We start from the raw sequence: 16,113 nt of genomic DNA, 5'->3' as shown, positions 1-16,113 counted from the left end.
TGAACCTGATTCTCCTCTATTACCATAAATTGCCTTTTCATTTGGGAAATGACTGCAAAGAACAGAAAGGGTGTGAAAACAAGAGTAAAAGCAAAAAACATAAAGTATGCTAAGGCTAACTGAGTGATGCTTTCTAAGGCCCACTTGACTTCACATTCCAGGATGTCTGGCTCTAGGTGAGTGATCACACCATTGTGATTATCTGGGTGGTGAAGATCTTTTTTGTACAGTTCTTCTGTGTATTCTTACCACCTCTTCTTAATATCTTCTGCTTCTGTTAGGTCCATACAATTTCTGTCCTTTATCGAGCCCATCTCTGCATGAAATGTTCCCTTGGTATCTCTAATTTTCTTGAAGAGATCTCTAGTCTTTCCCATTCTGTTGTTTTCCTCTATTTCTTTGCATTGAATGCTGAGGAAGGCTTTCTTATCTCTCCTTGATATTCTTTGGAACTCTGCATTCCGATGGGAATATCTTTCCTTTTCTCCTTTGCTTTTCACTTCTCTTCTTTCACAGCTATTTGTAAGGCCTCCTCAGACAGCCATTTTGCTTTTTTTCATTTCTTTTCCATGGGTATGGTCTTAATCCCTATCTCCTGTACAATGTCATGAACCACTGTTCATAGTTCATCAGGCACTCTATCAGATCTAGTCCCTTTAATCTATTTCTCACTTCCACTGTATAATAAGGGATTTGATTTAGGTCATACCTGAATGGTCTAGTGGTTTTCCCTACTTTCTTCAATTTAAGTCTGAATTTGGCAATAAGGAGTTCATGATCTGAGCCACAGTCAGCTCCCGGTCTTGTTTTTGCTGACTGTACAGAGCTTCTCCATCTTTGGCTGCAAAGAATATAATCAATCTGATTTCAGTGTTGACCCTGTGTAGAGTCTTCTCTTGTGTTGTTGGAAGAGGGTGTTTGCTATGACCATTGCATTCTCTTGGCTAAACTCTATTAGCCTTTGCCCTGCTTCATTCTGTACTCCAAGGCCAAATGTGCCTGTTTCAACATTCAGAAAACGAAGATCATGGCATCTGGTCCTATCACTTCATGGGAAATAGATGGGGAAACAGTGGAAACAGTGTCAGACTTTATTTTTTGGGCTCCAAAATCACTGCAGATGGTGAGCACAGCCATGAAATTAAAAGACGCTTACTCCTTGGAAGGAAAGTTCTGATCAACCTGGACAGCATATTTAAAAGTAGAGACATTACTTTGCCAACAAAGGTCCATCTAGTCAAGGCTATGGTTTTTCCATTAGTCATGTATGGATGTGAGAGTTGGATGGTGAAGAAAGCTGAGCGCCAAAGAATTGATGCTTTTGAACTGTGGTGTTGGAGAAGACTCTTGAGAGTTCCTTGGGCTGCAAGAAGATCCAACCAGTCCATCCTAAAGGAGATCAGTCCTGGGTGTTCATTGGAAGGACTGATGCTGAAGCTGAAACTCCAATACTTTGGCTACCTCACGCGAAGAGTTGACTCATTGGAAAAGACCCTAATGCTGGGAAGGATTGGGGGCAGGAGGAGAAGGGGACGACAGAGGATGAGATGGCTGAATGGCATCACCGACGTGATGGACATAGGTTTGGGTGGACTCCGGGAGTTTGTGATGGACAGGGAGGCCTGGCGTGCTGCGATTCATGGGGTGGCAAAGAGTCAGACACGACTGAGCAACTGAACTGAACTGAATGCTAACTGAGAGCTTAGTAACCAAAATCCTTTCATCATTTATAAATATATTGAGCTTTATATTTAAGTGATATTAATTTATTTTGACTGAGTAAATAATAATATATTCAGAGAAAAAGCTGCCAATATAAAGCACAAAGAACAAAATAAACATTCTAGAGCTCAGAAAGAGGGAAGTATAAAATTTCATTACTCAGAGATAATTAGTTACTTTTATCTTTTTTCCAACTTTTCCTATGTATAAGCATGTCCTTATTAAAAAACGTCATAACATATGCTATTTTATACTATGCCTTTTTCATTTAATAGATCATGAACATTTTTTCACATTGCTAGCTTGGATTTAACAATTATCATTTTAATGGTAGCAGGTTATTTGAACGCAGAATAATCAATCTTCCATCACAGTATACTTATGTTCTTTTAAACTGTTTAACTTTATGGTAATGCTAAAAGGAACATCCATGAAGATAATAACTCTCTGTTCACAGTCAAAATTATTTTCCTCAAAAGAATACTGAGAGAAACAAATGGAATATTTCTTTGAAGAGCAGTGGAAGTCTGGATCCTTTCCTCTTTGAAAGTGAATCCAAGACCCTCAGCCTAGTAATGCCCTGGGAATCTCCCCAGAGGCCTAGCAGAACTGAAAGAAGACCAGCTGCCAGTTTTTTAAAATAACATTGCCCATAATTCCATCTCTCTTTACACAGTCCTTCTGATCACCACAGTTTATTTTCTCTTATGGGAATTTGAATGCTCAATGAGATTTTGCTAATAACGTGAAGCTAGGGAAAATGGTGTCGGTCAAAACTAGGTATCTTTGCTTCCAGGTTTTTCTACTTTACCTGAGGGTCTCTCATTAATACTACTTTTATAAGATATTCATAAAAGGAAATATCCAGAGGATATAAAGAACCCCCCACTTACTTCTTAAAGCAACAGAGGAAATAAAGAATCTTCCACTTGGTTTTTAAAGCAACACATAATATGAACCACTGGATTTGGGCCAAATCTAAGTGCTAACAATAGAGTTGCCTTTTATGACAGCATAAACTGCATGGCATTGGAAGTATTCAAAGGAGACTACGTGCTGAGGCCAAGGAGGACAGACTTTGGGATGGGAAAGGCAGCTCAACTATAATGATGACCTCAATGATGTCTTTAAATAGTTGTTTCAACTGTAACATTTTATGGGACTTTCTTTTTTTTTTGATTGCATGGATTTCACTATCAATTCAGTTATTGAAACTCTAATAACCTTCAAATATTCTGAGGAAGCCCTGAGCCCAGGAATCGTTCTTACCCTGTTGAGTGTATTGAGGGCAGCTGTCGCAGCCACCAGCGCGGGCTCAGCTTTCAGTAAGTCTGCCTCACACTCCCTCTGTTTCTGGGACACTTCAGTCTGAATGGCCGTCACCTAATGAAAGAGGAAAAGCACACAAACCTATTATCGTCTCAGATATCTCTCTTGAAAAATGCAAGCTGCCTCAGAGACACTGTTGAATAATTTGCCTATATTTTGAACAGATGAGGATTTTGTCACAAAGACTAATTTCTCTTCAGGCATATGGTATACACAAAGCTTTGCATATGCACAAAACATACAACACAAATCTCAACACAAATGGACTCAAAAATCAAAATGCTCCAAGCAGGGCTTTGACTGTTTTAAGCAATTCCTTTGTTTTTCAGTTTTCTTTTTCGGCAAGTCCTGGACAAGTGAAAATCTAAGCTGACTCAGTAAACTAGATCACAAAATACTTTTGTCAAAATTCTCTTAATTTTTGCTTATCTTTACCTCACCTACATTATCTAATTACTTATACTTACATTATCTAAAAGCCATGTTAATTATTCTTCAAGAATAAATGTAAAGGGGCTTTCCTGGTGGTCCAGTGGTTAAGAATCTGCCTGCCAGTGCAGGGCACACGAGTTCGATCCCTGATCCAGGAAGATCCCACATGCTGCAGGGTAACTAAGCCCATGAGCCACAACTACTGAAGTCCACAAGCCTAGAGCCTGTGCTCTGCAACAAGAGAAGCCACTGCAATGAGAAGCCCATGCGCTGCAACTAGAGAGTAGCCCCTGCTAGCCAAACTAGAGAAAGCCGGAGCACAGCAAGAAAGACCCAGCACAGTAAAAAAGCAAAAATAAACAAATGAAATTGAAAAAAAAAGAATGAATGTGAAGCTGTTTTGCTCAACTGACTAAAAGATATTATTCACTCTGTGCATTTTGTTTTCCTACTCTGTGCATGTTTATCAGTACAAAGAAATTTTATGAAGACTAATTATATACTAGGTTGGTGCAAAAGTAATTGTGGTTTTTGCATTGTTGAAATTTGCCATTTGGTATTGAAAACATTCTTTTGTTATATATCATTTTAATGTGCATTTTTCACTTTGCTTTTTGGCTAATGACTTATTACTTGCTGTTTATATTTATTTTAGACTAGGGAAATGATGTTAGACAAAAAGCAAGTTCCAGCGATTTTCTTATTTGAGTTCAAAATGGGTCGTAAAGCAGTGGAGACAATTGGCAACATCAACAATGCATTTGGCCAGGAACTGCTAACGAACATACACTGCATTGGTTGTTCAAGAAATTTTGCAAAGGATATGAGAGTCTGGAAGATGAAGAGTGCAGTGGCTGGCCAACTGAAAGGATCACTGAAGCTGAACCTCTTACAACTATACAAGAAGTTGCTGAAGAACTCAGTGTCAACCCTTTTAAGGTCACTCAGCATTTGAAGCAAATTGGAAAGGTGAAAAAGATCAATAAGTGAGTGCCTCATGAGCTGACTGAAAAAAAAGATCATCCTTTTGTTCAAGTGTCATTTTCTCTTATTCTACGCAACAACAATAAAGCATTTGTCTATTGGATTGTGACATGCGATGAAGAGTGGATTTTATGACAACCAGTGATGACCAGTTCAGTGGTTGGACTGAGAAGAAGTTCCGAAGCATTTCCCAAAGCCAAACTGGCACCGAAAAGAGGTCATGGTCACTGTTAGATTGTCTACTGCCCGTCTGATCCACTATAGCTTTCTGAATGCCGGTGAAACCATTACACTGAGGAGTATGCTCAGCAAACAATGAGATGCACCAAAAGCTTCAATGCCTGCACCTGGTGCTGGTCAGCAGGAAGGGCCCAGTTCTTCTCCACAACAACGCCCAGCCACATCACACAGCCAATGTTTCAGAAGCTGAATGAACTGGGCTATCAAGTTTTGCTTCATCTGCCATATTCACCTGACCTCTTGCTAACTGACTACCACTTCTTCAAGTTATCTCAACAACTTTTTGTAGGGAAAACACTTCCACAACCAGCAAGAGGCCAAAAATGCTTTCCAAGAGTTTGTTGAATCCTGAAGCATGGATTTTTATGCTATAGGAATAAACAAACTTATTTCTCACTGGCAAAAACGTGACTGTAATGGTTCTTATTTTGACTAATAAAGCTGTATTTGAGCCTAGCTACAATGATTTAAAATTCACAGTCTGAAACCAAAATTACGTTTGCACCAACCTAATAATATGGATATGGGGAAGCCATGTTGGTAAACTTGAACAAGGTCAAAATGAGGACTTTAGGAGTTTTGATCCTTCTCCCTTTAGAACACAGAACTTGAACGTCTAGGAAGAGTAAAATTCTTGTCCTCAGCAGAAATGTGGAGTTTCAAAGCTATGGCTGCCGGGCACCAGGATCCAGTCACCATGGGGGATGGTTGCTGTGGTAATGGGGACTGTGAATCATCATGTGTGAACAAAAGTGCATTTCTTCAGATGTGTTTGGAATGAACAGGTTCATCTACACCATAAAATTAAACACTGCTCACAACAAATTGCTTTGTCTACCACAGCTTTATTAGCAATAATTACCCTTCTCCTGATTAACCATTATTTTGCTGTGTACTGCACCTCTTATGAACGTAATTGGTTCAGGCTAGATATGTGACCTCCGGCCAATACGTATGGTTACTATTAACATCTGTAGAGAAACTCTGCATGCTTACTGAGAACTGCTCCCAAACCGCAATCCTTCCAGGAATGACCATGAAAACTCCAAGCATACTACATTTTCAATGTGTTAGAGAATACTGCTATAGAAAAAACAGAGGCTGTATTTGAGTGAGTTACTACATCAGGTTTATTTACTTTGCTTAAGGATATAATGAATCTATACATGCTCCTTGTGACCATTTATAATAGTATCTTTTTAAACTGGATGTGGGATCATAGATTTTTAATACTTAGAAGAAACCCTAGTGAGTATTTCTCCTAAATGCTATTTCAACAAGACTAGGGTCATACATACTACTCTCTCTTCCTTTACTATTAATGGAGTATCATCCCTTTGGGTAATTTGATAAACAGGGCAATTTAAAACATTTAACAACTAAACCCCACAAATGCAAATGAAAAAAATACTCCAGGTTGGTCAGCTTACTTCTCATCCCCAATCCCTCTCACCCTAAGTGCAGCCTTACTGGAGCTGTGAAACTGCTGTGTATCATGGTGACTTGGGAAGCCTGACTGTGCACTTTTTCTCTGCCTCCCTCCCACAAGGCTCCCGGGGACTGGTTAATGAGGCCCAACCTGGGGAAGGTGGAAGAGCTGCAGGGAAACTTAGAGTCTGTGCTTTCTCTTCACCAACGTCTATTAAAACATATTTGAAGACAGCCCCATTCTGGGGAACACCAGACTCCTCCTGCCCTCTACTTGTCAAAAGCTCCTTGCAGATGGCTCATGAAACTTAGTGGTGATCACAACGAGAGGATAAAGTCACAATAATTGATTGTTATGGGCTGAACTGTGTCCATTCAAAATTCTCAGGTTGAAGCCTTAAACCCAGGACCTCTGAATGTCACTGTGTTACAGAGCGGGACTTTAAAAATGGTTAAATTAAACTAAGCCTGTTAGGGCGAGGCTTAATCTGATCTGACTAGTGTCTTTGTAAGAGGAGGAAATCTAGTCACACAAGAATCAGCAAGGGTATGTGAACTGAGGAAAAACACGTGAGGACAAGTGAGAAGGCGGCCATCTGCAAACCCAGTGGAGAGAGGCCTTGGGAGAAACCAAACCCCCAACTTGACCTTGGACTTCCAGACTCCAGAACTCTGAGAAAATAAATCTCTACTGTTTAAGCCAGTTCTAAGCAATAGGTAGAAAAGGACATGTAAAAACAGACTGGTTCAAAATTGGGAAAGGAGTACATCAAGGCTGTATATTGTTACCCTGCTTATTTAACTTATATGCAGAGTACATCATGCAAAATGCTGGGCTAGATGAAGCACAAGCTGGAATCAAGATTGCTGGGAAAATATCAATAACCTCAGATATGCTGATGACACTATCCTTTTGGCAGAAAGTGAAGAGGAACTAAAGAGCCTCCTGAGAAGGTGAAAGAGGAGAGTGAAAAAGTTGGCTTAAAACTCAACACTCAGAAAACTAAGATCATGGGATCCAGTGCCATCACTTCATGGCAAATAGATGGGGAAACAATGGAAACAGTGAGAGACTTTATTTTTGTGGGCTCCAAAATCACTGTGTACGGTGACTGCAGCCATGGAATTAAAAGGAGCCACTTGCTCCTTGAAAGAAAAACTATGACAAACCTAGACAGTGTATTAAAAAGCAGAGACATTACTTTGCCAACAAAGGTCCATCTAGTCAAAGCTATGGTTTTTCCAGTAGTCATATATAGATGTGAGAGTTGGACCATAAAGGCGGCTGAGTGTTGAAGAATTGATGCTTTTGAACATTGGTGTTGAAGAAGATTCCTGAGAGCCCCTTGGACTGCAAGGAGATCAAACCAGCCAATCCTAAAGGAAATCAATTCTGAATATTCATTGGAAGGACTGATGCTGAAGTTGAAGCTTCAACACTGTGGCCACCTGATGCAAAGAGCGGAATCACTGGAAAGGACCCTGATGCTGGGAAAGACTGAAGGCAGGGGGAGAAGCTGATGACAGAGGACAAGATGGTTGGATGGCATCACCGACTCAACAGACATGAGTTTGAGCAAGCTCTGGGAGATGGTGATGGTGAAAGACAGGGAAGCCTGGCGTGCTGCATATCATGGGGTCACAAAGAGTCTGACACGACTGAGCAACTGAACAACACTGTTTAAGCCTCCTAGTCTGTGATATTTTGTTATGGCAGCTCCAGTTAACAAATATATGACTCTCACTTACCTTCAGACTATAAGAAATTCCTGATGGTCCTCCAAAATTCAATCCCATCCATCTTTAGAAAACAGACATTAAAAACATGAAGACCACTCAAAATGAGGGAGAATGTTTACCTTTTGAAGAGATTATATCAGCTCTGCAATATGGAAAGTATTTTCACTCATTTATACTCAACAAAGAGGGCAATTTGAAAGGGATCAGAGGATTCTTAGAACCTGGAGCTGATACATCAAAGATGGAAGATCTAATTGTCAGAAGCTTAATGGTGCTTCTGTTACTTGAAGTCACTGTTAGCAACACCTGTGATTTGAATAATCCTTGATGATCTCACACATTTGAAGCAACAATTTCAACTGGCTTCTCTATATGGATTGTCAAGATGTACAGAAAGACAGTCTCCCAACTCCAATATTTGTTAAGCCATATTAAATGTTGCAATGTACTTTTGTTACTTTTAAGGTACTTCTTATGTATTAAACCTTGAGACTTCAATTTCATAGAATCAGAGAGTCCATATACACCCCTTTATAAGAAGCACATAGAATCTAGTATGTTGTTGTGCATATGACCAATGTGAGCTCATGGCATATATCTGATTAATACCTTGACTCTACATAACTTAATTACAAATAGAACTTTCTTCCATAATCAATTTAAAATAGTTTTTTCCACTATTGCATCTATTTGACTTTCATCATAGCCCTTATCATTAACATAAAATATCTTGTCTATCAACTTGTCACTCATCTCCTATCTTTCCCATTACAATGTAAGCAACATGCAGGCACCTTGCCTGTTATATACCTTTAAGAGCCTAGAAAAGTGCCAGGCCCCCCCAAAAAAATTGGTGCTCAGACAATATTTGTTATTTATAATTAAATTGAGCCTCATGAATGATATGAAAATATTTTAAAGTATTCTTATCTTTTGTTATGGATTAGATATTAAAATAATAGCATGTATCTTTTCCATGTCTGAAGAATTTCATGAGACAACCTGTCAGATGAGTTCTAATTTGCTAAAACATTTCCCCCTCTTTGTGAGGACAATTTTGCCTTAGAAATTCACGTACAGAAATGTAAAAAGACCTCCACAGTACTTGTTATAATTTAAGATCTGTAAAAATGGATTTTGGCTTCCCAGGTGGTACTAGTGATAAAGAATATGCCCACCAATGCAGGAGACATAAGGGAGGCGGGTTTGATACCTGGGTCTGCAAAATCTCCTGGAGGGGGGCATGAGTTATGAAATAGTAACTACTGGAACATCACATGTTTGTTAATGTCTGAAAAATATCCCCTGGGTGAAATTAGCTTATGATCATCACACCATGTGTGATACCCAGTTACTTTAAATATAAAAATATACCTTTAAAGATATCCTCCACTTAAAAAAAAAAAAAAAAAGATATCCTCCACTTATCTGAAACTCAATGGAAATATTTATTACCAGAATTAGGAATTATATGCTTATTGGCCGTGCCAAACATGCCTTACCTTTAACTTCAAAAATAAGTTTTTTTAAAAAATATTTAACGTTTTGATTTTCTATACACTTTTCAAGTCTTTAGTGTGCAAGTTAAAGGCAGACATGCTGAATGCACATTAGAACAAAAGGAAAACAATTCATCTGTCTATGAATGAATGGTAACATCGCTGGAAAAACTCAAATATTTTCTGCTATCATTAATGCAGAATAATAGCATAATGGCGACAGAATCACTGGCTTTATGAGTATTCATAATTCATATCTTGTATTAACTAAGCCTTGATTATAGGGCTTCCCTGGTAGCTCAGCTGGTAAAGAATCCTCCTGCAAAGCAGGAGATCCTGATTTGATTCCTGGGTCAGGAAGATTTACTGGAGAAGCGATAGGCTACCCACTCCAGTTTTCTTGGGGTTCCCTGGTGGCTCAGCTGGTAAAGAATCCGCCTACAATATGGGAGACCTGGGTTTGATGCCTGGGTTGAGTAGATACCCTGGAGAAGGAAAAGGTTACCCACTCCAGTATTCTGGCCTGGAGAATTCTATAGTCTATATAGTCCATGGGGTTGCAAAGAGTCAGAAAGCCTTGATTCTAATCTTTTGTTTAAAATAGAACTTGTATACATATACATTCATTCAGCTTTTAAAAGATATTTACTAATCATTCTGTTTGCTTTTTACTAATTGCTAATTATTCTGTTTGCTATTTACTAAACATTTCGTAATCATTCTGTTTCTCTTGGGAAGTGAGATATACAAAAATGAAATACCTTCTACTTGCTGCTGAAGTTTCAGTAAGAGAAGATGACAAAATAAGTTATATTTATTTCAGAATTACTGGAAACCTAAGTACAAAGAAAGCCAATCTATATAATCTTAAAAGTAATTGTTTCCAACAATAAAACATAATACAGAATGCCATGGCCTCCATGGACTCAAAAAGGACAAATTTAGCTTGGGATATAATAATAACCTTAAGTTGTATTATTAAAATGCAAAATTCGAAAACCATCTTGCAGAGTGACGGAATGGGCTTTGTTAACAATTGAGTTGTTCAATTTGCCTAAAAACTGAAAACCTTTAGAAACCTCTGCGGTGACTTCATGACCTTTACTGTATTACAAATAGGCCTGATGTTCAAAATCCACATCCATTATATGCTTGAATGAGCTCAGTATTTATTGTTCTTTTGTGTCATTAAAAGAGCTAAAAGGGTGGGAAAATGCATAATGTAAAGAAAGGTCAAGTGGTAATCATGGTGTGAAATGCTGTTACATGTGTAACTATCATAATTCTTTAGATTTTACGCTCCCTGGAGGGGAAGTTGTTCAAAATTGTTCACCTACAAAGGTTTATTTTGTGCTAAATATAGCTCCGCACTCCAAAGGGAGGAATTAGCCTGACCTTTCGCTCCTCGGCGTCGGCGATGGCCTTTTCCCTGCTCAGCTTCTCTGTCTGAAGCCCGATCTTCGCGATCAGAGCTTCAGCATCTTGATTTCTCAGCTGTAACTCGGCTTCTTGAGAGGCAAGTCTGGCTTTCAGCTCTCCCACCTAAAGGAAAAGTCATGACTCTGTGTCAACAGCAGCAAATATCAGATATAGCTTATTATTTTAAGTGAATTCAGGGATGCCTAACAATTTCTAACTTGCATCTGTTTCTTTCATGATTCGACTTTAATTCCATGTGCAAAAATGCAGCCTCCCCCCCCCCTTTTTTTTTTTAGAAAACACAGGAATCAACAGAGTAAGTTTTCCATGGTTTTGTGGAAAATGTCATTAATTTATGTCAGCACCAACTAGACATTTATCTTCTCAACTCAGTCTGTACAGTCAAGGAAGCACCCCCAGCCATCCCCACCTGAGCACGTGTCACAAGAGCACCCTGCTTTTCTGGTCCTGTGGGGTACAAATATTACTGTTTTTTAATCATAAAAAAGAATAATCACACCCATTTATTTTGATTCCATTGCTAAAAGCACTTCAGGGGTTTCATCATGTGAGCAACATTCCACTGCTATATGCAAGGACCCTTACAACCTCTTCTTCAACACAGGTTATTTACACTCTGCCTTAGAGGTATGGCTGATACTGTGACCGCTACCTGTGCTATTAGTTTAAGCTAAGACTGATTTTTTAGCCTCTCTATGAACTCAGGCTCGCGCCACACAGTGACGTTTGCTTCTCTCTCCTTTTTAGCCAAGTGAAACTAGTCACATGGCACTAGTCACTAATCAAAAGCATCATCCAAGAGATTAAAGGAAAATAATTTCAAGCACTGATTTCGGTCTGTAAGGAAGCTGTTAGGTCTGAAATGTCCAAAGCCACTCAAACCCCGGAGGCAAGGTCTTACTGATGAAGAGAAGTGACTAGGGCTCTCCATATGACCTATGCTAAATCTGCAGAGGGCATACATGGCTATCAAGGGGCTTAGGGCTTTATCGCAATGCATGAAGAGCACTACGGGTCGGGCGTACTTCAGCCGGCATGGCTATCTGGCTCTGTGGGCTGCTGCCACATGAAGACCTCTTGCCCTGCACACAACCTGATCTTACACTATCAGGCTTTTCAGCTATTCACAGAAGACACTATGCTCCCTCTCCATAATCAAATGATTTTTAAAACTCTTAAGGTGTATAGAATCCACCTGCAATGTGGGAGACTTGGGTTCGATCCCTGAGTTGGGAAGATCCCCTGGAGAAGGGACGGGCAACCACTCCGGTATTCTTGCCTGGAGAATTCCATGGACAAAGGAGCTTGGCAGGCTACAGTCTATGGGGTCGCAAAGAGTCAGATACGACTAAGCAACTAACACTAAAGTGCTATTAAATATTCAAACCACTCTTCTGATGTTAAGAGCATGACATACACAAACACCTGATGGAAAGGAATCTTTAATAGTCCTTCCATTAAGACCTTGTGTATCTTCTCAGACTTTCTGCCTGTTGCTTCTAGCTGAGGGGGAATAAGGGGGCTCCACACAGTCATGAACTTGGTAGTCACCATTAATCACTGGTCCCTTTCTTTCTTCCTCTCCTCAACCCCCAAATTATAAACACACAACTGAGATGACTGTTAGGAAACCACAGATTCTTTCCTTTTCTTTTTCTCTATGACTGAGATGCTGCCATCACTGAGAAGAACCAGGAGGCTACTCCCCATGCTTTTATCTCTGTTACTAGGGAAATAAACTCTCTGAGTGCAGCACCAGCCCCACTCAGTACTGCAGTTCAGCTTAGCCAATACTGTTACATTTCCTGGGGCAAACTCAACAGGCTCCTCAACATTCAGTGGGACATTAAATGCTCTGGGACCCAGATCTCCTTCACCTTTAGCTTCATAGGACTCCTAGCAAAGTCTTTACTAGGGAAAAGGGTCTTGATTCAAGTGAGGTGGAATTAGAGAGGAGGAGAGAGAGAAGACAAATGAAAGAGAAAGGCAGCAAAAAAGTAAGATAAAATGTATATAAAAAGGGAGACCAAAGCAAGACATTGTTTAAAGGGACAGAAAGATGCACAAATAAAAATACATTCTTTGGGAGTTTTCTGGCAACTATTATTTGCATTGGGTGTCCCAGGTGGCTCGGGGGTAAAGAACCTGACTACTAAGGCAGGAGGTGCATGTTCAATCCCTGGGTCGGGAAGATCCAGGAATTCTTACCTGGAGAATCCCTTGGACAAAGGAGCCTGGCAAGCTACTGCCCATGGGGTCACAAAAGTCGGACATGACTGAGTGCACCCACATACATACACACTCTTTGCATCACTCAGTCTTGGAAACTGTCCTGGGAACCTCTCACTCCGGTTTCTCTTTCCCAATCATGGTCCATTTACTCACTGTTCAGAAATGATCACAATGTGTCACTGAAGAGCCATTCCTTGGTGTATGAAACGAAGGGGCATAGAAGCAATGGGTGCCTGGCCTTTAGAATGTTTGAAGGACGTGGCCCGAGAGTCCTTCAGGGTGAAAGGTGCCAACATACGCTCCCCCAATCAGGTTCTACCTTATTTCCAGCCTAGGCACAGACAGTCCACCAACATCCTTGGGGAGAGAACTAGCTCAATCTCTTGAAAAGCATATGGGCATACAATCTAATGAAAATACGCTGTAAAGGTCACTGGAGTTTCTTGCCCTGAGGTGAGCACCAGTGAGAACTGTATTTTCCCCTTCTAGCTCTACGGCCTGGCTGGCCCTTCACCAAAGTATTTGTCTCCTCACATTCTAATTTTTAAGCAGTTACAGAGAGGCTCCAGGAGTCGGTGATGGACAGGGAGGCCGGGCGTGCTGCAGCCCATGGAGTTGCAAAGAGTTGGACATGACTGAGTGACTGAACTGAACAGAGGCAGCTTGGAGTCATGGGCTTTATATAGATCTGGGCTCAAACTCCAAATTCACGGGCTCTGTGGCCTTCAATTCTTTGAGCCTCATGTATAAATTCACAGTAGCAACACCTACTTCATATACTGGGTTTTTAACCATGGAATCAGATGATATGTGTACAGACCCACAACTAACACCCTGTGCGGATTGACTAAGGGAGATTAGAGGCGCGGCCCTTCAAGGCAGTGGAGGCCGTGTGGCTGGGGATGAAGACTGGATACTCTCATCTAAGAAAACTGGTGGCTAAAAGGAGCGGATCAGTTAGGTCAGAGGAAACTGCTGTACTTAGGGATCCCAGTCACAGCAACCCTTATCACAGCACCAGCCAAGAAATGACGCCTTCACTCGGGGTAGAGAACCTGAGACCAATCTGACAACAAGCCCAGAGCACCGGGAGATGACAGGAAGCCAGCTGTGCTCATCCCATTCACCATCTCTACACCGCCCAGCACGGAGCCGGGCCAGCCAACCAGCCGTGACAGCGCAAGTGGCCGACACCGTTCCAGGTTTAGGAGCGCGGGAACTGTGTGTTCTCTGTATCATTATCTACAGATTTTAGGACCAGGCATCTTACACAAGTGGGTTAAAAAGCTGCTTCAAAAGTAAACTATTTTTCAACGTTAAGAGCACAGGTATCACCGAGTAACAACATACCCTCGTCATACCTGAGAGGCTGTGGTTCTCAGCTTCTGGACACCATTCACCAAGTGCTCTTTCTTCTGGGACACTGCTTCTTGTTTCTTTTTCAACAGGTTCTTAAACAGTGATATTTGTTCCAGAAAACTCTTTGGGGTTGTATAGTTGTGTCTTTTCTCATTCTGGTAATACCGGGTACTCATTTCATGTACACTAGTGTGAACGTGGGCCATGAAAAGGCTAATAGAGTCTTTATCCAGGGGCTGAAAACATACATATTGCAATTCATATGAAATTCTCTCAAGTAAAAACAAAAATGCCAACTTTAAAAAAAGAAGAAAAATCAGCAACATTATACAGTATTTATTTTCTAAAAGCCAGCACCACTTACAGTAGATCTAGGAAAACTTAAAGTCTTTCAGAGACATCCACAGGTTTAGAGAGATGACAAGGAAGTATTCAGTTTAGTCACCTCTTCTTGCCAAGCAGGGCAAAGGATTCACCTGTGGTCCACATACCAAACCCAAAAGCCAAGATGCAACACAAGCGCTGCTTTTTACAACTTGATTTTTATCAAGTGTGTGATAGAGAAAATGCAGAAACTGAGACATGGGAAGTATTTTTGGTGTCACTTTCAAGCTAAGCTTTAGCCAAAGAAAACCAACAACTCTGCAGTCACTGGGGAGAAAAAAAAAACAAAAAACACACATATAGCTTAAGCTGAGAAATACACAGTTTTACAAGAATTTATGTTGAAATAAAACCTAGAGGGTAAGGTATAAAAGTCACTGTTTGTGGGAGAACAATACACCCATTCTCATTTGGAAAAAAAAAAAAAACAAAGGAAAAAGGAGCAACTCTCCTTTGAAGAGTGGCTGGAGAACTCCCCACTAGACATTCTTTCTGGTTTTGTCCTCTACGACTTCCGAAGTAGTTAACTTTTTAATTTGTGGAGTCACATCTCCCTCATTTTAATGATTATTTATTGCATTCTGTACAAGATGAACCAGGTTCAATTAATCAAGGGAAGCCTAAAAATCAATTAATATGAATTAAATGAGCTACACCAACTCTTAGGAAAGTCACACATAATTTACCAAAGTGTTGTCAATAACACTCAGACATCTTTGGGGAAATTGTGCGCAAGTGGCTGGTGGTGCAGTTAAACGTTTCAAAGCTGTGTCATTAACATCACAGCCAGGGGTGCGAGGAGAGACAGGCCGATTCTTGCTGGAGAAGAACGCCTCCAGAGCGAAGTCCACACACTCCACTTTCCAACCTCACGGAAAACGCCTGAGTGGGTTTAAAATATGTATAGATTGTTCTGCATATGAAAAATCCGCTGTGCTAGTTACTAAAATGTTTTTAAAGCAAAAGTTAAATACAGAATGATACACAATTTGAATATTCTTTGTTTCCACTCGATCTAAGACATACGTGTATCACCAAATAGTGAATTCAGAATATAAATTTCTAAGGAAGTAATGCCATATAACTCACATCCCTGCGGGGATTTCATTTTTTCAAGAATCTGACTGCAATATAAATATGGGCAGAAATTCACTCGTGTCCTGTCTTGTTTTAACAAAACTCAAAGCCAGCATGTATCTTTCTAAAATAGATAAATATGTCCCCAGCCAAGTGCAATCTCCTTGCAGCAAAGGAAAAAAAAAAAAAAAAATCTGGCCTCTACCCAACCATGATCCTTATGAGGAGGCTCCTCGGCTGCCCATGA

The 16,113-nt window shown here is 40.3% G+C and overlaps 1 protein-coding gene across 1 annotated transcript in view; it reads right to left on the bottom strand.

Moving 5' to 3' along the window:
- Positions 1 to 16,113, bottom strand: part of DNAH11 (dynein axonemal heavy chain 11) — a 385,020-nt gene that overhangs the window by 120,723 nt on the left and 248,184 nt on the right. Inside the window, exons 56-58 of the mRNA XM_043462325.1 lie at positions 14,408 to 14,641; positions 10,770 to 10,916; positions 2,992 to 3,105 (exon numbers count right to left, since the gene is read on the bottom strand). Coding sequence (XP_043318260.1) covers positions 2,992 to 3,105; positions 10,770 to 10,916; positions 14,408 to 14,641 — 495 coding nt within the window. The remainder of the gene's footprint in view (positions 1 to 2,991; positions 3,106 to 10,769; positions 10,917 to 14,407; positions 14,642 to 16,113) is intronic.

Source organism: Cervus canadensis, chromosome 3, assembly GCF_019320065.1.
Source record: "Cervus canadensis isolate Bull #8, Minnesota chromosome 3, ASM1932006v1, whole genome shotgun sequence".
Taxonomy (NCBI): Eukaryota; Metazoa; Chordata; class Mammalia; order Artiodactyla; family Cervidae; genus Cervus; species Cervus canadensis.
Note: the sequence above shows the minus strand (reverse complement) of the source record. Positions and strands in the feature narration are given on the sequence as shown.